This window comes from Physella acuta, unplaced genomic scaffold (assembly GCF_028476545.2).
Source record: "Physella acuta isolate Inbredline_101_S28 unplaced genomic scaffold, ASM2847654v3 ptg000223l, whole genome shotgun sequence".
NCBI classification, from domain to species: Eukaryota; Metazoa; Mollusca; class Gastropoda; family Physidae; genus Physella; species Physella acuta.
In genome coordinates, this window is record NW_026731742.1 from 465,784 (window position 1) to 491,161 (window position 25,378).

The window sequence follows — 25,378 nt, forward strand, 5'->3', positions numbered from 1 at the left end:
GTATTTTTAACAATTTTATTTCAATGTTAGTGATTTTTTTTTCTAATAAAAAATCAGTAAACATTGGTATTTTATAATTTATATGATCATGTTTTATGAAGATGTACAGGAAATATTGTTTTTATACTAATGTGAAAGGTTAACACTCATGATCACAGATGTGTTCTATCCTGGTATGATCTGGTTATTGACCACTATTTACACATTTTCAGGGATGTCCACTAGACATTGCTAAAGAAGTGGACCGGCTAAAAAACAAAGTCTTCAAACTAGAGAATGAAAAAAGTCAAGTGCATGAAAAGTTGGTTAAAATCATCTCCAAAAACAGGGGAGACACACCTCAAGCACTGAGGCTACAAAGTAAGGTGAGTTCACAGGGCAGACACACTTCAAACACACAGGTGAGTTCACAGGGCAGACACACTTCAAACACTCAGGTGAGTTCACAGGGCAGACACACTTCAAACACTCAGGTGAGTTCACAGGGCAGACACACTTCAAACACTCAGGTGAGTTCACAGGGCAGACACACTTCAAACACTCAGGTGAGTTCACAGGGCAGACACACTTCAAACACTCAGGTGAGTTCACAGGGCAGACACACTTCAAACACTCAGGTGAGTTCACAGGGCAGACACACTTCAAACACTCAGGTGAGTTATGGCAGACACCTCAAACACTCAGGTGAGTTCACAGGGCAGACACACTTCAAACACTCAGGTGAGTTAAGGCAGACACCTCAAGCACTCAGATGAGTTCACAGGGCAGACACACCTGTCTAAATTTGGAGAGTTGGTCTCTTTGTTTTCTCTTGTTTCACTCATGTGCTGTTGTGTCTCTGATGTGGTCTTTTTATTTCAGATAGCATCTTTGGACACTGACATAAAAAGCATGTCTGCAATGATGGATACTTTCTTACAGCAGAGCAATGTTGTGGAATAGTTCTAGACTAGCTTGGCGCAGTCCTGGTTCAAGCAGCAGACCCAGTAGTTTGCCAATTATATTCACTCATGTTGGCTAACATCTGGTTTTGTGCCACTGATGACAGAATTGGAATCAGCACTTGTACATCTGCTTTCATTGATCAAGTAAACTGGGAACTTGTACAGCAGTTTTTTTTAATGTAAATGTTTATCAATTGGATAATAAATTTATTCCAAAACACACGTTTTCTTTACATATTTTTAATTGGAATATCAACAAAACAATAGTTCAAGATCTCCAACAAATCAAATTATTCTCAATAAAATGCCCAAAATATGGCTGAATCACAAAGTGGCCTCAGTGTGTCTAAACAAAGAAGTAACGTATATACAAGACATGCACCAGCCACCATCACCGAAACTAATATTGCCACAGCAAGAAGGGAGATTATTTGCCCTTTTGCTTGCTTCCATCTGATTTGTTCAGAGTTGCTGCCTGCCACTGCTCCTGCAACATGCCCAGCCTGTTGTGTAACAACATGTCAGTCAGCATTGGGGAGACTTGCTGCTGGTCTGGTGCCAGACCTAGGGCTGCCAGTCTGGAGTTGAGGGCCTGGATCTCTTGTTCTTTCTGGCACTGGAGCAGCAAGCTGGTCTGTAGATGTTGGCCTAGGGCACCTGGGGACATAAGGTCAACACATGGCTCACTAGGGGGCATAAGGTCAACACATGGCTCACTAGGGGACCTGGGGGCATAAAGTCAACACATGGCTCACTAGGGGGCATAAGGTCAACACATGGCTCACTAGGGGGCATAAGGTCAACACATGGCTCACTAGGGGGCATAAGGTCAACACATGGCTCACTAGGGGGCATAAGGTCAACACATGGCTCACTAGGGGGCATAAGGTCAACCCATGGCTCACTAGGGGGCATAAGGTCAACACATGGCTCACTAGGGGGCATAAGGTCAACACATGGCTCACTAGGGGGCATAAGGTCAACACATGGCTCACTTGGGGGCATAAGGTCAACACATGGCTCACTAGGGGACCTGGGGGCATAAAGTCAACACATGGCTCACTAGGGGACATAAGGTCAACACATGGCTCACTAGGGGGCATAAGGTCAACACATGGCTCACTAGGGGACCTGGGGGCATAAAGTCAACACATGGCTCACTAGGGGGCATAAGGTCAACACATGGCTCACTAGGGGGCATAAGGTCAACACATGGCTCACTAGGGGGCATAAGGTCAACACATGGCTCACTAGGGGGCATAAGGTCAACACATGGCTCACTAGGGGGCATAAGGTCAACCCATGGCTCACTAGGGGGCATAAGGTCAACACATGGCTCACTAGGGGGCATAAGGTCAACACATGGCTCACTAGGGGGCATAAGGTCAACACATGGCTCACTTGGGGGCATAAGGTCAACACATGGCTCACTTGGGGACCTGAGGGCATAAGGTCAACACATGGCTCACTAGGGGGCATAAGGTCAACACATGGCTCACTAGGGGGCATAAGGTCAACACATGGCTCACTTGGGGGCATAAGGTCAACACATGGCTCACTTGGGGACCTGAGGGCATAAGGTCAACACATGGCTCACTAGGGGGCATAAGGTCAACACATGGCTCACTAGGGGGCATAAGGTCAACACATGGCTCACTAGGGGACCTGGGGGCATAAGGTCAACATATGGCTCACTAGGGGGCATAAGGTCAACACATGGCTCACTAGGGGACATAAGGTCAACACATGGCTCACTAGGGGGCATAAAGTCAACACATGGCTCACTAGGGGACCTGAGGGCATAAGGTCAACACATGGCTCACTAGGGGGCATAAGGTCAACACATGGCTCACTAGAGGGCATAAGGTCAACACATGGCTCACTTGGGGGGCATAAGGTCAACACATGGCTCACTAGGGGACTTAGGGGCATAAGGTCAACACATGGCTCACTAGGGGGCATAAGGTCAACACATGGCTCACTAGGGGGCATAAGGTCAACACATGGCTCACTAGGGGGCATAAGGTCAACACATGGCTCACTAGGGGGCATAAGGTCAACACATGGCTCACTAGGGGACCTGGGGGCATAAGGTCAACACATGGCTCACTAGGGGGCATAAGGTCAACACATGGCTCACTAGGGGGCATAAGGTCAAAACATGGCTCACTAGGGGACCTAGGGGCATAAGGTCAACACATGGCTCACCTGGGGGCATAAGGTCAACACATGGCTCACTAGGGGACATAAGGTCAACACATGGCTCACTAGGGGACCTGGGGGCATAAGGTCAACACATGACTCACTAGGGGGCATAAGGTCAACACATGGCTCACTAGGGGGCATAATGTCAACACATGGCTCACTGGGGGACATAAGGTCAACACATGGCTCACTAGGGGGCATAAGGTCAACACATGGCTCACTAGGGGACATAAGGTCAACACATGGCTCACTAGGGGACATAAGGTCAACACATGGCTCACTAGGGGGCATAAGGTCAACACATGGCTCACTAGGGGGCATAAGGTCAACACATGGCTCACTAGGGGACCTGAGGGCATAAGGTCAACACATGGCTCACTAGGGGGCATAAGGTCAACACATGGCTCACTAGGGGGCATAAGGTCAACACATGGCTCACTAGGGGGCATAAGGTCAACACATGGCTCACTAGGGGGCATAAGGTCAACACATGGCTCACTAGGGGGCATAAGGTCAACACATGGCTCACTAGGGGACCTGGGGGCATAAGGTCAACACATGGCTCACTAGGGGGCATAAGGTCAACACATGGCTCACTAGGGGGCATAAGGTCAAAACATGGCTCACTAGGGGACCTAGGGGCATAAGGTCAACACATGGCTCACCTGGGGGCATAAGGTCAACACATGGCTCACTAGGGGACATAAGGTCAACACATGGCTCACTAGGGGACCTGGGGGCATAAGGTCAACACATGGCTCACTAGGGGGCATAAGGTCAACACATGGCTCACTAGGGGGCATAATGTCAACACATGGCTAACTGGGGGACATAAGGTCAACACATGGCTCACTAGGGGGCATAAGGTCAACACATGGCTCACTAGGGGACATAAGGTCAACACATGGCTCACTAGGGGACATAAGGTCAACACATGGCTCACTAGGGGGCATAAGGTCAACACATGGCTCACTTGGGGGCATAAGGTACATGGCTCACTAGGGGACCTGGGGGCATAAGGTCAACACATGGCTCACTAGGGGGCATAAGGTCAACACATGGCTCACTAGGGGACCTGAGGGCATAAGGTCAACACATGGCTCACTAGGGGGCATAAGGTCAACACATGGCTCACTAGGGGGCATAAGGTCAACACATGGCTCACTAGGGGACCTGGGGGCATAAGGTCAACACATGGCTCACTAGGGGGCATAAGGTCAACACATGGCTCACTAGGGGCATAAGGTCAACACATGGCTCACTAGGGGACATAAGGTCAACACATGGCTCACTAGGGGACCTGGGGGCATAAGGTCAACACATGGCTCACTAGGGGACCTGAGGGCATAAGGTCAGCACATGGCTCACTAGGGGGCATAAGGTCAACACATGGCTCACTAGGGGACCTGAGGGCATAAGGTCAACACATGGCTCACTAGGGGACCTGAGGGCATAAGGTCAACACATGGCTCACTAGGGGACCTGGGGGCATAAGGTCAACACATGGCTCACTAGGGGACCTGAGGGCATAAGGTCAACACATGGCTCACTAGGGGACCTGGGGGCATAAGGTCAACACATGGCTCACTAGGGGACATAAGGTCAACACATGGCTCACTAGGGGACCTAGGGGCATAAGGTCAACACACGGCTCACTAGGGGACATAAGGTCAACACATGGCTCACTAGGGGACCTAGGGGCATAAGGTCAACACATGGCTCACTAGGGGACCTGGGGCATAAGGTCAACACATGGCTCACTAGGGGACCTGGGGGCATAAGGTCAACACATGGCTCACTAGGGGACATAAGGTCAACACATGGCTCACTAGGGGACCTAGGGGCATAAGGTCAACACATGGCTCACTAGGGGACCTGGGGGCATAAGGTCAACACATGGCTCACTAGGGGACATAAGGTCAACACATGGCTCACTAGGGGACCTAGGGGCATAAGGTCAACACATGGCTCACTAGGGGACCTGGGGGCATAAGGTCAACACATGGCTCACTAGGGGGCATAAGGTCAACACATGGCTCACTAGGGGACCTGGGGCATAAGGTCAACACATGGCTCACTAGGGGACCTGGGGGCATAAGGTCAACACATGGCTCACTAGGGGACATAAGGTCAACACATGGCTCACTAGGGGACCTAGGGGCATAAGGTCAACACATGGCTCACTAGGGGACCTGGGGCATAAGGTCAACACATGGCTCACTAGGGGACATAAGGTCAACACATGGCTCACTAGGGGACATAAGGTCAACACATGGCTCACTAGGGGACCTGGGGCATAAGGTCAACACATGGCTCACTAGGGGACCTAGGGGCATAAGGTCAACACATGGCTCAACTCATATTATAGCCTGACCTGAGTATAAATAACACAAAGATCATCATCTACATAAAGACAGGACTGACCTACACAAGTAAAGGGTGACCATGAGTATCAATGACAAATTTTATCAGCACAAGTTACACTGGTGGTCCATGGACCAGGTGAAGTAGAATTCACCTGTTTCTGTGACCTTGCCATATGAAGGAATAGTGTGGTCAGCACAATGTCCAGCCACTATGACCTCTCCTAGCATGATTCAAGTTTGTACTCATGAGAGCTGGGTGGACTAGGGAAAGTTCTACTGACTTAAGCTCAGGATCTGAACAAGTTTGTACTCATGAGAGCTGGGTGGACTAGGGAAAGTTCTACTGACTTGAGCTCAGGATCTGAACAAGTTTGTACTCTGGATTAGCAGTCATGTGCTCTACCACCCAACTATGCAGTTCCATAATTGACAAGTGCTAGACTTGATTTAGAACCAGAGTGGGAAAGAAAAGTTAGTCCTGACACCCTCCAGTAAAGTCTGACCTAAACTAGAACTGCTAACAACTGTCATTCAAGTACCTAAAGATGACAAAGAACCCAGTGTGTTGAGGCCTTGTTGTTGTAGATGGCTCTGTTGTAAGGTAGTTAAACCTTGCTGAAGTGGATGGTTGGTTAACCCTTGCTGAAGTGGATGGTTGGTTAACCCTTGCTGAAGTGGATGGTTGGTTAACCCTTGCTGAAGTGGATGGTTGGTTAACCCAAGTCCTAAAGGCAGCCCAGGTAAGGCTGCTTGAATAAGGGCAGGCTGAAATGAAAGAAACGGACCGTGCAGCTTAAAGATTCAACTAGAAATCAACCTACACAAATCAATCACAGCAGCAGTTCTAGTCCAGTGCCCACTATATGGGACACAGCATCTATTGCTGTTTGTGAACTGAAATGAGCCATAGAGTAGCCCAGAGTTAAGCAGCCAAGAGTGTGTGACTTACATCTTTAGACATGCCCAGTTGCTCCATCATCAGTCTGTGCAGCAGCAGCTGCTGGACCAGCACAGATGTGTCTAACCCTGCAGGCTGGCTGCTCTGTGAGCTCTGGACAATGGGGGCAACTTTCTGGGTCGACTTCATCTGGGTGCTCACCACAGATGGCTGAAAGAGACATCAATCATTGCACACAGCACATTCTCAGACAAACTATAATCCCACTATTTGACATGACAACTCAACCTATGCCACCCTGTACAACAGGCACACATGTACAGAGTGCCACATAATTTCAGACAATCTTTTCTAAAACAAAATGTTACTGATAGCACCTCCAGAATTATTTTTTTGATTGCCAAAAAGTGCAGCACATTAAAAGAGAAATGTACTCTAAAAAACTTATTTACTTTTCAGTGAAACAAATCTATTTCTAGAATTATTTTCACACAACTATTGCCCATTCTCTTCAATGTTTTTCCTGTAAAGAATCAACTTTATAAATGCTGAACTTATCAATGTACATAATAAATGTCTATATAAACTTTATAAATGCTGAACTTATCAATGTACATAATAAATGTCTATATAAACTTTATAAATGCTGAACTTATCAATGTACATAATAAATGTCTATATAAACTTTATAAATGCTGAACTTATCAATGTACATAATAAATGTCTATATAAACTTTATAAATGCTGAACTTATCAATGTACATAATAAATGTCACTCAAGTGCAACATTCTAAAGTGTTTGGACATCATTGGGTTTTTTCAATCAACTGTGGACATGATAACAAAATGTTAGAGGGTGTCAGTCTAAACTTACTAATGATGGTTCAGTTGTTTCACGTTTACCAATGGTTGGAGATGTCTGGTCTGAAAAAAAAAAGTTCAATAACAACAAACCCAGTTGACCCAACTACTCATCACAACAAACCCAGTTGACCCAACTACTCATACAAACCCAGTTGACCCAACTACTCATCACAACAAACCCAGTTGACCCAACTACTCATACAAACCCAGTTGACCCAACTACTCATACAAACCCAGTTGACCCAACTACTCATCACAACAAACCCAGTTGACCCAACTACTCATCACAACAAACCCAGTTGACCCAACTACTCATACAAACCCAGTTGACCCAACTACTCATACAAACCCAGTTGACCCAACTACTCATCACAACAAACCCAGTTGACCCAACTACTCATCACAACAAACCCAGTTGACCCAACTACTCATCACAACAAACCCAGTTGACCCAACTACTCATACAAACCCAGTTGACCCAACTACTCATACAAACCCAGTTGACCCAACTACTCATCACAACAAACCCAGTTGACCCAACTACTCATACAAACCCAGTTGACCCAACTACTCATCACAACAAACCCAGTTGACCCAACTACTCATCACAACAAACCCAGTTGACCCAACTTCTCATCACAACAAACCCAGTTGACCCAACTTCTCATCACAACAAACCCAGTTGACCCAACTACTCATACAAACCCAGTTGACCCAACTACTCATACAAACCCAGTTGACCCAACTACTCATACAAACCCAGTTGACCCAACTTCTCATCACTACAAACCCAGTTGACCCAACTTCTCATCACTACAAACCCAGTTGACCCAACTACTCATCACAACAAACCCAGTTGACCCAACTACTCATACAAACCCAGTTGACCCAACTTCTCATCACAACAAACCCAGTTGACCCAACTACTCATCACAACAAACCCAGTTGACCCAACTACTCATCACAACAAACCCAGTTGACCCAACTACTCATACAAACCCAGTTGACCCAACTACTCATACAAACCCAGTTGACCCAACTACTCATACAAACCCAGTTGACCCAACTTCTCATACAAACCCAGTTGACCCAACTACTCATACAAACCCAGTTGACCCAACTACTCATCACAACAAACCCAGTTGACCCAACTTCTCATCACAACAAACCCAGTTGACCCAACTTCTCATACAAACCCAGTTGACCCAACTACTCATACAAACCCAGTTGACCCAACTACTCATCACAACAAACCCAGTTGACCCAACTACTCATACAAACCCAGTTGACCCAACTACTCATCACAACAAACCCAGTTGACCCAACTACTCATCACAACAAACCCAGTTGACCCAACTACTCATCACAACAAACCCAGTTGACCCAACTACTCATACAAACCCAGTTGACCCAACTACTCATACAAACCCAGTTGACCCAACTACTCATCACAACAAACCCAGTTGACCCAACTACTCATACAAACCCAGTTGACCCAACTACTCATACAAACCCAGTTGACCCAACTACTCATCACAACAAACCCAGTTGACCCAACTACTCATCACAACAAACCCAGTTGACCCAACTTCTCATCACAACAAACCCAGTTGACCCAACTTCTCATCACAACAAACCCAGTTGACCCAACTACTCATACAAACCCAGTTGACCCAACTACTCATACAAACCCAGTTGACCCAACTACTCATACAAACCCAGTTGACCCAACTTCTCATCACTACAAACCCAGTTGACCCAACTTCTCATCACTACAAACCCAGTTGACCCAACTACTCATCACAACAAACCCAGTTGACCCAACTACTCATACAAACCCAGTTGACCCAACTTCTCATCACAACAAACCCAGTTGACCCAACTACTCATCACAACAAACCCAGTTGACCCAACTACTCATCACAACAAACCCAGTTGACCCAACTACTCATACAAACCCAGTTGACCCAACTACTCATACAAACCCAGTTGACCCAACTACTCATACAAACCCAGTTGACCCAACTTCTCATACAAACCCAGTTGACCCAACTACTCATACAAACCCAGTTGACCCAACTTCTCATCACTACAAACCCAGTTGACCCAACTACTCATCACAACAAACCCAGTTGACCCAACTACTCATCACAACAAACCCAGTTGACCCAACTACTCATCACAACAAACCCAGTTGACCCAACTACTCATCACAACAAACCCAGTTGACCCAACTACTCATCACAACAAACCCAGTTGACCCAACTACTCATACAAACCCAGTTGACCCAACTACTCATACAAACCCAGTTGACCCAACTACTCATACAAACCCAGTTGACCCAACTACTCATACAAACCCAGTTGACCCAACTACTCATCACAACAAACCCAGTTGACCCAACTACTCATCACAACAAACCCAGTTGACCCAACTACTCATACAAACCCAGTTGACCCAACTACTCATACAAACCCAGTTGACCCAACTTCTCATCACAACAAACCCAGTTGACCCAACTACTCATCACAACAAACCCAGTTGACCCAACTACTCATACAAACCCAGTTGACCCAACTACTCATCACAACAAACCCAGTTGACCCAACTACTCATCACAACAAACCCAGTTGACCCAACTACTCATCACAACAAACCCAGTTGACCCAACTACTCATACAAACCCAGTTGACCCAACTACTCATACAAACCCAGTTGACCCAACTACTCATCACAACAAACCCAGTTGACCCAACTTCTCATCACAACAAACCCAGTTGACCCAACTACTCATACAAACCCAGTTGACCCAACTTCTCATCACAACAAACCCAGTTGACCCAACTACTCATACAAACCCAGTTGACCCAACTACTCATACAAACCCAGTTGACCCAACTACTCATCACAACAAACCCAGTTGACCCAACTTCTCATCACAACAAACCCAGTTGACCCAACTACTCATACAAACCCAGTTGACCCAACTACTCATACAAACCCAGTTGACCCAACTTCTCATACAAACCCAGTTGACCCAACTACTCATACAAACCCAGTTGACCCAACTACTCATCACAACAAACCCAGTTGACCCAACTACTCATCACAACAAACCCAGTTGACCCAACTACTCATCACAACAAACCCAGTTGACCCAACTACTCATCACAACAAACCCAGTTGACCCAACTACTCATCACAACAAACCCAGTTGACCCAACTACTCATACAAACCCAGTTGACCCAACTACTCATACAAACCCAGTTGACCCAACTACTCATCACAACAAACCCAGTTGACCCAACTACTCATCACAACAAACCCAGTTGACCCAACTACTCATCACAACAAACCCAGTTGACCCAACTACTCATACAAACCCAGTTGACCCAACTACTCATACAAACCCAGTTGACCCAACTACTCATCACAACAAACCCAGTTGACCCAACTACTCATCACAACAAACCCAGTTGACCCAACTACTCATACAAACCCAGTTGACCCAACTACTCATACAAACCCAGTTGACCCAACTACTCATCACAACAAACCCAGTTGACCCAACTACTCATCACTACAAACCCAGTTGACCCAACTTCTCATCACTACAAACCCAGTTGACCCAACTACTCATCACAACAAACCCAGTTGACCCAACTACTCATACAAACCCAGTTGACCCAACTACTCATCACAACAAACCCAGTTGACCCAACTTCTCATCACTACAAACCCAGTTGACCCAACTACTCATCACAACAAACCCAGTTGACCCAACTACTCATCACAACAAACCCAGTTGACCCAACTACTCATCACAACAAACCCAGTTGACCCAACTACTCATACAAACCCAGTTGACCCAACTACTCATACAAACCCAGTTGACCCAACTACTCATCACAACAAACCCAGTTGACCCAACTTCTCATCACAACAAACCCAGTTGACCCAACTACTCATCACAACAAACCCAGTTGACCCAACTTCTCATACAAACCCAGTTGACCCAACTACTCATACAAACCCAGTTGACCCAACTACTCATCACAACAAACCCAGTTGACCCAACTACTCATCACAACAAACCCAGTTGACCCAACTACTCATCACAACAAACCCAGTTGACCCAACTACTCATCACAACAAACCCAGTTGACCCAACTACTCATACAAACCCAGTTGACCCAACTTCTCATCACAACAAACCCAGTTGACCCAACTACTCATCACAACAAACCCAGTTGACCCAACTACTCATCACAACAAACCCAGTTGACCCAACTACTCATCACAACAAACCCAGTTGACCCAACTACTCATCACAACAAACCCAGTTGACCCAACTACTCATACAAACCCAGTTGACCCAACTACTCATCACAACAAACCCAGTTGACCCAACTTCTCATACAAACCCAGTTGACCCAACTACTCATACAAACCCAGTTGACCCAACTACTCATCACAACAAACCCAGTTGACCCAACTACTCATCACAACAAACCCAGTTGACCCAACTACTCATCACAACAAACCCAGTTGACCCAACTACTCATCACAACAAACCCAGTTGACCTAACTACTCATCACAACACATTGGGCAAAACCCAGCCCCACACAGCCATCCAAGATACCAACCAATCCACCAGCCATACAGCCAACCAATCCACCAGCCATACAGCCAACCAATCCACCAGCCATACAAGCCAACCAATCCACCAGCCATACAGCCAACCAATCCACCAGCCATACAGCCAACCAATCCACCAGCCATACAGCCAACCAATGCAGTAGCCAACCAATCCACCAGCCATACAGCCAACCAATCCACCAGCCATACAGCCAACCAATCCACCAGCCATACAGCCAACCAATCCACCAGCCATACAGCCAACCAATCCACCAGCCATACAGCCAACCAATCCACCAGCCATACAGCCAACCAATCCACCAGCCATACAGCCAACCAATCCACCAGCCATACAGCCAACCAATTCACCAGCCATACAGCCAACCAATCCACCAGCCATACAGCCAACCAATCCACCAGCCATACAGCCAACCAATCCACCAGCCATACAGCCAACCAATCCACCAGCCATACAGACATCCAATCCACCAGCCATACAGCCAACCAATCCACCAGCATAGAGCCAACCAATCCACCAGCCATACAGCCAACCAATCCACCAGCCATACAGCCAACCAATCCACCAGCTATACAGCCAACCAATCCAAATCAAAACAATTTGGCTTTTAGGGGGACAGTAGGCATGTCTACAAACAATTTACCAGCCATACAATCCTCAGCCATAAAGCCACCCAATCCAAATTTACCTAAGTTGTTGATCAGATTTTGAACTTTCTTGATTTTGTATTCCACCTCATTCAGCTCATTGACATGCTGGGGCGAGCAAGGCACCTCAGTCAACATTGTGTTCAGGATACGTTTCCTGAGGGTAAAGACTAGCATTACATTTCTGGGGGGTAAAGACTAGCATTACATTTCTGGGGGGTAAAGACTAGCATTACATTTCTGGAGGGTAAAGACTAGCATTACATTTCTGGGGGGTAAAGACTAGCATTACATTTCTGGAGGGTAAAGACTAGCATTATGTTTCCTGGGGGTAAAGACTAGCATTACATTTCTGGAGGGTAAAGACTAGCATTACATTTCTGAAGGGTAAAGACTAGCATTACATTTCCTGAGGGTAAAGACTAGCATTACATTTCTGGAGGGTAAAGACTAGCATTACATTTCTGGAGGGTAAAGACTAGCATTACATTTCTGGAGGGTAAAGACTAGCATTACATTTCTGGAGGGTAAAGACTAGCATTACATTTCCTGAGGGTAAAGACTAGCAATACATTATCTAAGGGTAAAGACTAGCATTATGTTACCTGGGGATAAAGACTAGTTAAGCCATTTTTCCTAAGGTCCAAATGAACAACCTTACCGTTTAATATTCAAAGAATTAAGCACAAGTTGAAGGTCATCCAAGCCAGGCACATCAGGGTCCTCAACTACGCTAGTAGTTTCTTCCTGAGTTGTCACAGAGCTGTTATCATCTTCTCCCTACAAACACAAACATGGGTCAACAAACATGGGTCAACAAACATCTCTCTACAAACATGGGTCAACAAACATCTCTCTACAAACATGGGTCAACAAACATCTCTCTACAAACATGGGTCAACAAACATCTCTCTACAAACATGGGTCAACAAACATCTCTCTACAAACATGGGTCAACAAACATCTCCCTACAAACATCTCCCTACAAACACAAACATGGGTCAACAAACATCTCCCTACATACACAAAAATGGGTCAACAAACATCTCCCTACAAACACAAACATGGGTCAACAAACATCTCTCTACAAACACAAGTCAACAAACACCTCCCTACAAACACAGGTCAACAAACACCTCCCTACAAACACAAACACAGGTCAACAAACATCTCTCTACAAACACTGGTCAACAAACACCTCCCTACAAACACAGGTCAACAAACATCTCGCTACAAACATGGGTCAACAAACACCTCCCTACAAACTTGGGTCAACAAACATCTCTCTACAAACACAGGTCAACAAACATCTCGCTACAAACTTGGGTCAACAAACACCTCTCTACACACAGGTCAACAAACACCTCTCTACAAACACAAACATGGGTCAACAAACATGGGTCAACAAACACCTCCCTACAAACACAAACACTGGTCAACAAACACCTCCCTTCAAACACAGGTCAACAAACACCTCCCTTCAAACACAGGTCAACAAACACCTCTCTACAAACATGGGTCAACAAACACTCTACAAACACTGGTCAACAAACACCTCCCTACAAACACAAACACTGGTCAACAAACACCTCCCTTCAAACACAGGTCAACAAACACCTCCCTTCAAACACAGGTCAACAAACACCTCTCTACAAACATGGGTCAACAAACACTCTACAAACACTGGTCAACAAACACCTCGCTACAAACATGGGTCAACAAACATGGGTCAACAAACATCTCTCTACAAACATGGGTCAACAAACATCTCTCTACAAACATGGGTCAACAAACATCTCTCTACAAACATGGGTCAACAAACATGGGTCAACAAACATGGGTCAACAAACACCTCTCTACAAACATGGGTCAACAAACATCTCTCTACAAACATGGGTCAACAAACATGGGTCAACAAACATGGGTCAACAAACACCTCCCTTCAAACACAGGTCAACAAACATCTCTCTACAAACATGGGTCAACAAACACCTCCCTTTAAACACAGGTCAACAAACATCTCTCTACAAACATGGGTCAACAAACATCTCTCTACAAACATGGGTCAACAAACACCTCCCTTCAAACACAGGTCAACAAACATCTCGCTACAAACATGGGTCAACAAACACCTCCCTTTAAACACAGGTCAACAAACATCTCTCTACAAACATGGGTCAACAAACATCTCTCTACAAACATGGGTCAACAAACACCTCCCTTCAAACACAGGTCAACAAACATCTCGCTACAAACATGGGTCAACAAACACCTCTCTACAAACATGGGTCAACAAACACCTCTCTACAAACATGGGTCAACAAACACCTCTCTACAAACATGGGTCAACAAACACTCTACAAACACTGGTCAACAACACCTCGCTACAAACATGGGTCAACAAACACCTCTCTACAAACATGGGTCAACAAACACCTCTCTACAAACACAAACATGGGTCAACAAACACCTCTCTACAACAAACACAAGTCTACTTAAGCTACCTTCCAGTAAGGGTCATCAGGGTCAAACCAATTAAGAATCTCTAGCACCGTGGACTTGAGGTCATCATGTTCAGCATTCTTCCCATAGAGTTCAATGATAAATGGCACCCTTTCAAATGGTTAACATTAGTTATAACAATCATTCATGTCACTCTCATAACAATGATAAATGGCACCCTTTCAAATGGTTAACATTAGTTATAACAATCATTCATGTCACTCTCATAACAATGATAAATGGCACCCTTTCAAATGGTTAACATTAGTTATAACAATCATTCATGTCACTCTCGTATGAAAGATAAATTATGTTTACTGTCATGTGCTTTCTAAATCAAAAGAAAATGGTAGCTAATCTAAAGTTAAATTCACACTTACGCAGTTAATGAAAACAGACTTAATAATTTTTTGTCTTCTGTAACACTCTTGACACCATACCTGCAACAGAATTTGAAAAACAAACAGATTATAGAATATAGACTTTTTGAAAAACAGACAGATTATAGAATATAGACTTTTTGAAAAACAGACAGATTATAGAATATAGACTTTTTGAAAAACAGACAGATTATAGAATATAGACTTTTTGAAAAACAGACAGATTATAGAATATAGACTTTTTGAAAAACAGACAGATTATAGAATATAGACTTTTTGAAAAACAGACAGATTATAGAATATAGACTTTTTGAAAAACATATTATAGAATATAGACTTTTTGAAAAACAGACAGATTATAGAATATAGACTTTTTGAAAAACAGACAGATTATAGAATATAGACTTTTTGAAAAACAGACGCCATAGTGCTCACAGGGGAGCCCAAGGCGCTTTGGAATACGCAATCACAGGGTGCCTGTGGCTGTATCTGTTTTAAGCGCTAAATATAGTAGTACCCCTTTCCCACTATGCAGGACGCTTGATTAACAGATACCAAGTGCTACGATAGCCACTCTGGAACTCTGGGCGCCAAACTTGACTAAAAGTGTACCCTCCCAGGCGCTGCCAATAAGAATAGTTTTTGTGTGTGCAGAAACTTAGAATTATTATCAACCGCAAATTTTTTATGGCGATCGAATGAACGGTGTCAAACTTTTATTTTAATCACGACAGGCCAGGGTGCCACCTATGCAAATATGAAATTTTTTTCAGTATAAATCACCACAGGAGTATTCTCAACAACTTCCCAAAGTTTCATGGCAATGGGATAAAAGGTGTAGTAATGCATAAAAGAAAAACAGACAAACACACATGCACTGCTTTATATATATATATATATATATATATATATATATATATATATATATATATATATATATATATAGATTGAATCATATTGAGTACATTTTGACATACATATCAGGCAGCAGAGGGTTAATAATAATGCTATATGGATGGAGGTGTGTGTATTCTAAGGATCTTACTCATGGTTGTGCCCTAAAACAAGTAGTGTGACTTACATGCTGAGTTCATTGAAGAGTTCTGGGTACTTGTGCCTGCTGACTATCACTTTAGGCACATCAGCATTGGCACTCTTCAGCTGGGGGAGAAAGTGAGTTGCTTTCATTGGCATGGCCTCACTCCATTCATAACCTGACCATGGCCTCACTCCATTCATAACTTGACCATGGCCTCACTCCATTCATAACCTGACCATGTGATGGCCTCACTCCATTCATAACCTGACCATGGCCTCACTCCATTCATAACCTGACCATGTGATGGCCTCACTCCATTCATAACCTGACCATGTGATGGCCTCACTCCATTCATAACCTGACCATGGCCTCACTCCATTCATAACTTGACCATGGCCTCACTCCATTCATAACCTGACCATGGCCTCACTCCATTCATAACCTGACCATGGCCTCACTCCATTCATAACCTGACCATGGCCTCACTCCATTCATAACCTGACCATGGCCTCACTCCATTCATAACCTGACCATGGCCTCACTCCATTCATAACCTGACCATGGCCTCACTCCATTCATAACCTGACCATGGCCTCACTCCATTCATAACCTGACCATGGCCTCACTCCATTCATAACCTGACCATGGCCTCACTCCATTCATAACCTGACCATGGCCTCACTCCATTCATAACCTGACCATGTGATGGCCTCACTCCATTCATAACCTGACCATGGCCTCACTCCATTCATAACCTGACCATGGCCTCACTCCATTCATAACCTGACCATGGCCTCACTCCATTCATAACCTGACCATGGCCTCACTCCATTCATAACCTGACCTTGGTCTCACTCCATTCATAACCTGACCATGGCCTCATTCCATTCATAACCTGACCATGTGATGGCCTCACTTCATTCATAGCCTGACCATGGCCTCACTCCATTCATAACCTGACCATGTGATGGCCTCACTCCATTCATAACCTGACCATGTGATGGCCTCACTCCATTCATAACCTGACCATGTGATGGCCTCACTCCATTCATAACCTGACCATGTGATGGCCTCACTCCATTCATAACCTGACCATGGCCTCACTCCATTCATAACCTGACCATGTGATGGCCTCACTCCATTCATAACCTGACCATGTGATGGCCTCACTCCATTCATAACCTGACCATGTGATGGCCTCACTCCATTCATAACCTGACCATGGCCTCACTCCATTCATAACCTGACCATGGCCTCACTCCATTCATAACCTGACCATGGCCTCACTCCATTCATAGCCTGACCATGGCCTCACTCCATTCATAACCTGACCATGTGATGGCCTCACTCCATTCATAACCTGACCATGGCCTCACTCCATTCATAACCTGACCATGGCCTCACTCCATTTATAACCTGACCATGTGATGGCCTCACTCCGTTCATAACCTGACCATGGCCTCACTCCATTCATAACCTGACCATGTGATGGCCTCACTCCATTCATAACCTGACCATGGCCTCACTCCATTCATAACCTGACCATGTGATGGCCTCACTCCATTCATAACCTGACCATGGCCTCACTCCATTCATAACCTGACCATGTGATGGCCTCACTCCATTCATAACCTGACCATGTGATGGCCTCACTCCATTCATAACCTGACCATGGCCTCACTCCATTCATAACCTGACCATGGCCTCACTCCATTCATAACCTGACCATGGCCTCACTCCATTCATAGCCTGACCATGGCCTCCATTCATAGCCTGACCATGGCCTCACTCCATTCATAACCTGACCATGTGATGGCCTCACTCCATTCATAACCTGACCATGGCCTCACTCCATTCATAACCTGACCATGGCCTCACTCCATTCATAACCTGACCATGTGATGGCCTCACTCCGTTCATAACCTGACCATGGCCTCACTCCATTCATAACCTGACCATGTGATGGCCTCACTCCATTCATAACCTGACCATGGCCTCACTCCATTCATAACCTGACCATGTGATGGCCTCACTCCATTCATAACCTGACCATGGCCTCACTCCATTCATAACCTGACCATGGCCTCACTCCATTCATAACTTGACCATGGCCTCACTCCATTCATAACCTGACCATGGCCTCACTCCATTCATAACCTGACCATGGCCTCACTCCATTCATAACTTGACCATGGCCTCACTCCATTCATAACCTGACCATGGCCTCACTCCATTCATAACCTGACCATGGCCTCACTCCATTCATAACCTGACCATGGCCTCACTCCATTCATAACTTGACCATGGCCTCACTCCATTCATAACCTGACCATGGCCTCACTCCATTCATAACCTGACCATGGCCTCACTCCATTCATAACCTGACCATGGCCTCACTCCATTCATAACCTGACCATGGCCTCACCATTCATAACCTGACCATTGCCTCACTCCATTCATAACCTGACCATGGCCTCACTCCATTCATAGCCTGACCATGGCCTCACTCCATTCATAACCTGACCATGTGATGGCCTCACTCCATTCATAACCTGACCATGGCCTCACTCCATTCATAACCTGACCATGGCCTCACTCCATTCATAACCTGACCTTGGTCTCACTCCATTCATAACCTGACCATGGCCTCATTCCATTCATAACCTGACCATGTGATGGCCTCACTTCATTCATAGCCTGACCATGGCCTCACTCCATTCATAACCTGACCATGTGATGGCCTCACTCCATTCATAACCTGACCATGTGATGGCCTCACTCCATTCATAACCTGACCATGTGATGGCCTCACTCCATTCATAACCTGACCATGTGATGGCCTCACTCCATTCATAACCTGACCATGGCCTCACTCCATTCATAACCTGACCATGTGATGGCCTCACTCCATTCATAACCTGACCATGTGATGGCCTCACTCCATTCATAACCTGACCATGTGATGGCCTCACTCCATTCATAGCCTGACCATGGCCTCACTCCATTCATAACCTGACCATGTGATGGCCTCACTCCATTCATAACCTGACCATGGCCTCACTCCATTCATAACCTGACCATGGCCTCACTCCATTCATAACCTGACCATGGCCTCACTCCATTCATAACCTGACCATGGTCTCACTCCATTCATAACCTGACCATGGCCTCATTCCATTCATAACCTGACCTTGGTCTCACTCCATTCATAACCTGACCATGGCCTCACTCCATTCATAACCTGACCATGTGATGGCCTCACTTCATTCATAGCCTGACCATGGCCTCACTCCATTCATAACCTGACCATGTGATGGCCTCACTCCATTCATAACCTGACCATGTGATGGCCTCACTCCATTCATAACCTGACCATGTGATGGCCTCACTCCATTCATAACCTGACCATGTGATGGCCTCACTCCATTCATAACCTGACCATGGCCTCACTCCATTCATAACCTGAATAACCTGACCATGTGATGGCCTCACTCCATTCATAACCTGACCATGTGATGGCCTCACTCCATTCATAACCTGACCATGGCCTCACTCCATTCATAACCTGACCATGGCCTCACTCCATTCATAACCTGACCATGGCCTCACTCCATTCATAACCTGACCATGGCCTCACTCCATTCATAACCTGACCATGTGATGGCCTCACTCCATTCATAACCTGACCATGGCCTCACTCCATTCATAACCTAAACATGGCCTCACTCCATTCATAACCTGACCATGTGATGGCCTCACTCCATTCATAACCTGACCATGGCCTCACTCCATTCATAACCTGACCATGTGATGGCCTCACTCCATTCATAACCTGACCATGTGATGGCCTCACTCCATTCATAACCTGACCATGGCCTCACTCCATTCATAACCTGACCATGGCCTCACTCCATTCATAACCTGACCATGTGATGGCCTCACTCCATTCATAACCTGACCATGGCCTTACTCCATTCATAACCTGACCATGTGATGGCCTCACTCCATTCATAGCCTGACCATGGCCTCACTCCATTCATAACCTGACCATGGCCTCACTCCATTCATAGCCTGACCATGGCCTCACTCCATTCATAACCTGACCATGTGATGGCCTCACTCCATTCATAACCTGACCATGTGATGGCCTCACTCCATTCATAACCTGACCATGTGATGGCCTCACTCCATTCATAACCTGACCATGGCCTCACTCCATTCATAACCTGACCATGTGATGGCCTCACTCCATTCATAACCTGACCATGGCCTCACTCCATTCATAACCTGACCATGGCCTCACTCCATTCATAACCTGACCATGGCCTCACTCCATTCATAACCTGACCATGGCCTCACTCCATTCATAACCTGACCATGGCCTCACTCCATTCATAACTTGACCATGGCCTCACTCCATTCATAACCTGACCATGGCCTCACTCCATTCATAACCTGACCATGGCCTCACTCCATTCATAACCTGACCATGGCCTCACTCCATTCATAACTTGACCATGGCCTCACTCCATTCATAACCTGACCATGGCCTCACTCCATTCATAACCTGACCATGGCCTCACTCCATTCATAACCTGACCATGGCCTCACTCCATTCATAACCTGACCATGGCCTCACTCCATTCATAACCTGACCATGGCCTCACTCCATTCATAACCTGACCATGGTCTCACTCCATTCATAGCCTGACCATGGCCTCACTCCATTCATAACCTGACCATGTGATGGCCTCACTCCATTCATAACCTGACCATGGCCTCACTCCATTCATAACCTGACCATGGCCTCACTCCATTCATAACCTGACCATGGCCTCACTCCATTCATAACCTGACCATGTGATGGCCTCACTCCATTCATAACCTGACCATGGCCTCACTCCATTCATAACCTGACCATGTGATGGCCTCACTCCATTCATAACCTGACCATGGCCTCACTCCATTCATAACCTGACCATGGCCTCACTCCATTCATAACCTGACCATGTGATGGCCTCACTTCATTCATAGCCTGACCATGGCCTCACTCCATTCATAACCTGACCATGGCCTCACTCCATTCATAACCTGACCATGTGATGGCCTCACTCCATTCATAACCTGACCATGGCCTCACTCCATTCATAACCTGACCATGGCCTCACTCCATTCATAACCTGACCATGGCCTCACTCCATTCATAACCTGACCATGGCCTCACCATTCATAACCTGACCATGGTCTCACTCCATTCATAGCCTGACCATGGCCTCACTCCATTCATAACCTGACCATGTGATGGCCTCACTCCATTCATAACCTGACCATGTGATGGCCTCACTCCATTCATAGCCTGACCATGGCCTCATTCCATTCATAACCTGACCATGGCCTCACTCCATTCATAACCTGACCATGTGATGGCCTCACTCCATTCATAACCTGACCATGGCCTCACTCCATTCATAACCTGACCATGGCCTCACTCCATTCATAACCTGACCATGGCCTCACTCCATTCATAACCTGACCTTGGTCTCACTCCATTCATAACCTGACCATGGCCTCATTCCATTCATAACCTGACCATGTGATGGCCTCACTTCATTCATAGCCTGACCATGGCCTCACTCCATTCATAACCTGACCATGTGATGGCCTCACTCCATTCATAACCTGACCATGTGATGGCCTCACTCCATTCATAACCTGACCATGTGATGGCCTCACTCCATTCATAACCTGACCATGTGATGGCCTCACTCCATTCATAACCTGACCATGGCCTCACTCCATTCATAACCTGACCATGTGATGGCCTCACTCCATTCATAACCTGACCATGTGATGGCCTCACTCCATTCATAACCTGACCATGTGATGGCCTCACTCCATTCATAACCTGACCATGGCCTCACTCCATTCATAACCTGACCATGTGATGGCCTCACTCCATTCATAACCTGACCATGGCCTCACTCCATTCATAGTGAACACTACCTTAGCACTAATGATGTCCTCTAACACTACCTTAGCACTAATGATGTCCTCTAACACTACCTTAGCACTAATGATGTCCTCTAAGATAAGTGAACACTACCTTAGCACTAATGATGTCCTCTAACACTACCTTAGCACTAATGATGTCCTCTAACACTACCTTAGCACTAATGATGTCCTCTAAGATAAGTGAACACTACCTTAGCACTAATGATGTCCTCTAACACTACCTTAGCACTAATGATGTCCTCTAACACTACCTTAGCACTAATGATGTCCTCTAACACTACCTTAGCACTGATAATGTCCTCTAACACTACCTTAGCACTAATGATGTCCTCTTCAAAGAAAAAGCTTGAGATCTCTGAAGACAGCAGGTACAAGTGTCCATCCAGGTTGATCAAATTGATGTTACAGTCATCTGTTACTTGGGCCCTGTAACATGGACACTTTGGTACAGTCATGTGTAACATGGACACTTTGGTACAGTCATTCAGTCATGTGTATCATGGACACTTTGGTACAGTCATTCAGTCATGTGTAACATGGACACTTTGGTAAAGTCATGTGTAACATGGAGACTTTGGTAAAGTCATGTGTAACATGGACACTTTGGTACAGTCATTCAGTCATGTGTAACATGGGCAGTTTGGTAAAGTCATGTGTAACATGGACACTTTGGTAAAGTCATGTGTAACATGGACACTTTGGTAAAGTCATGTGTAACATGGAGACTTTGGTAAAGTCATGTGTAACATGGAGACTTTGGTACAGTCATTCAGTCATGTGTAACATGGGCAGTTTGGTACAGTCAGTCAGTCATCTAAAACACCTGTCATGTAAGTCAGCACCTGCCATGTAAGTCAGCACCTGTCATGTAAGTCAGCACCTGTCATGTAAGTCAGCACCTGCCATGTAAGTCAGCACCTGCCTTGTAAGTCAGCACCTGCCATGTAAGTCAGCAGCTGTCATGTAAGTCAGCACCTGTCATGTAAGTCAGCACCTGCCATGTAAGTCAGCACCTGTCATGTAAGTCAGCACCTGTCATGTAAGTCAGCACCTGTCATGTAAGTCAGCACCTGCCATGTAAGTCAGCACCTGCCATGTAAGTCAGCACCTGCCATGTAAGTCAGCACCTGTCATGTAAGTCAGCACATGCCATGTAAGTCAGCACCTGCCATGTAAGTCAGCACCTGCCATGTAAGTCAGCACCTGTCATGTAAGTCAGCACCTGTCATGTAAGTCAGCACCTGCCTGAACAGCTAATACTCACTGTCTGACATATCTACATGGAGAAGGTTCAGGGCTCTGGCCTTGACCTTCACAGCTGTCTTCCTCCACGGCCTCAGATGCTCTGCCATACAGCAGGTCCATGCTGGGTGCCTGTAAGATAAACATGAGAACCTTGATAGTGAGACTAGTAGCTAACTCATGGTGAGACTAGCAGCTAACTCATGGTGAGACTAGTAGCTAACTCATGGTAAGACTAGCAGCTAACTAAGTCAAGCTTGAATAATGATGGACCCTCATGGTGAGACTAGCACTAATCACCTGCCAAACAATGGCTGCCCATACCAGTCTTATGTTGGAACATTTATTTGAGTTTGTTTTCAGAGCTAGGATCTTGGAGTATTGGGTAAATGTGTGTGCACATACCTCTCAAAGTGCACCAAGCCCACCAGAGACAAGTAAACCAAGCCCACATGAGACAAGTATACCAAGCCCACCAGAGACAAGTATACCAAGCCCACCAGAGACAAGTATACCAAGCCCACCAGAGACAAGTATACCAAGCCCACCAGAGACAAGTATACCAAGCCCACCAGAGACAAGTATACCAAGCCCACCAGAGACAAGTATACCAAGCCCACCAGAGACAAGTATACCAAGCCCACGTGAGACAAGTATACCAAGCCCACCAGAGATAAGTATACCAAGCCCACCAGAGACAAGTATACCAAGCCCACCAGAGACAAGTATACCAAGCCCACGTGAGACAAGTATACCAAGCCCACCAGAGACAAGTATACCAAGCCCACCAGAGACAAGTATACCAAGCCCACCAGAGACAAGTATACCAAGCCCACGTGAGACAAGTATACCAAGCCCACGTGAGACAAGTATACCAAGCCCACGTGAGACAAGTATACCAAGCCCACGTGAGACAAGTATACCAAGCCCACGTGAGACAAGTATGCCAAGCCCACGTGAGACAAGTATACCAAGCCCACCAGAGACAAGTAAACCAAGCCCACATGAGACAAGTATACCAAGCCCACCAGAGACAAGTATACCAAGCCCACATGAGACAAGTATACCAAGCCCACATGAGACAAGTATACCAAGCCCACGTGAGACAAGTATACCAAGCCCACGTGAGACAAGTATACCAAGCCCACCAGAGACAAGTATACCAAGCCCACCAGAGACAAGTATACCAAGCCCACCAGAGACAAGTATACCAAGCCCACCAGAGACAATTATACCAAGCCCACGTGAGACAAGTATACCAAGCCCACAAGAGACAAGTATACCAAGCCCACCAGAGACAAGTATACCAAGCCCACGTGAGACAAGTATACCAAGCCCACCAGAGACAAGTATACCAAGCCCACGTGAGACAAGTATACCAAGCCCACATGAGACAAGTATACCAAGCCCACGTGAGACAAGTATACCAAGCCCACCAGAGACAAGTGTATGGACAAACCTATACCTGGCTGTCCACTTTAGTCACCAGTAGAACATGCCCACTTTGGCCACCAGTAGAACACGCCCACTTTGGCCGCCAGTAGAACATGCCCACTTTGGCCATCAGTAGAACACACCCACTTTGGCCACCAGTAGAACACGCCCACTTTGGCCATCAG

At 46.0% G+C, this 25,378-nt stretch overlaps 2 protein-coding genes across 9 annotated transcripts in view; one reads left to right on the forward strand and one right to left on the reverse strand.

Annotated features, from left to right (window-relative positions):
• LOC131937824 (valine--tRNA ligase) overlaps positions 1-1,162 on the forward strand; it is a 34,986-nt gene extending 33,824 nt beyond the window's left edge. For both annotated transcript variants that reach the window (XM_059295496.1, XM_059295497.1), the window contains 2 exons: positions 213-365; positions 862-1,162. In XM_059295496.1, the coding sequence (XP_059151479.1) occupies positions 213-365; positions 862-942 (234 nt within the window). In that variant the 3' untranslated portion in view covers positions 943-1,162. The remainder of the gene's footprint in view (positions 1-212; positions 366-861) is intronic.
• The window catches only part of LOC131937823 (tudor domain-containing protein 5), a 55,436-nt gene continuing 31,211 nt past the window's right edge, over positions 1,154-25,378 (reverse strand). For 6 of the 7 annotated variants that reach the window (XM_059295491.1, XM_059295492.1, XM_059295489.1 and 3 more), the window contains exons 16-26: positions 23,782-23,891; positions 22,829-22,943; positions 16,548-16,627; positions 15,467-15,526; positions 15,089-15,197; positions 13,246-13,364; positions 12,626-12,741; positions 7,288-7,337; positions 6,465-6,623; positions 6,055-6,280; positions 1,154-1,601 (exon numbers count right to left, since the gene is read on the reverse strand). In XM_059295491.1, the coding sequence (XP_059151474.1) occupies positions 1,372-1,601; positions 6,055-6,280; positions 6,465-6,623; positions 7,288-7,337; positions 12,626-12,741; positions 13,246-13,364; positions 15,089-15,197; positions 15,467-15,526; positions 16,548-16,627; positions 22,829-22,943; positions 23,782-23,891 (1,374 nt within the window). In that variant the 3' untranslated portion in view covers positions 1,154-1,371. The remainder of the gene's footprint in view (positions 1,602-6,054; positions 6,281-6,464; positions 6,624-7,287; positions 7,338-12,625; positions 12,742-13,245; positions 13,365-15,088; positions 15,198-15,466; positions 15,527-16,547; positions 16,628-22,828; positions 22,944-23,781; positions 23,892-25,378) is intronic. The other variant, XM_059295495.1, reaches the window with a different exon arrangement.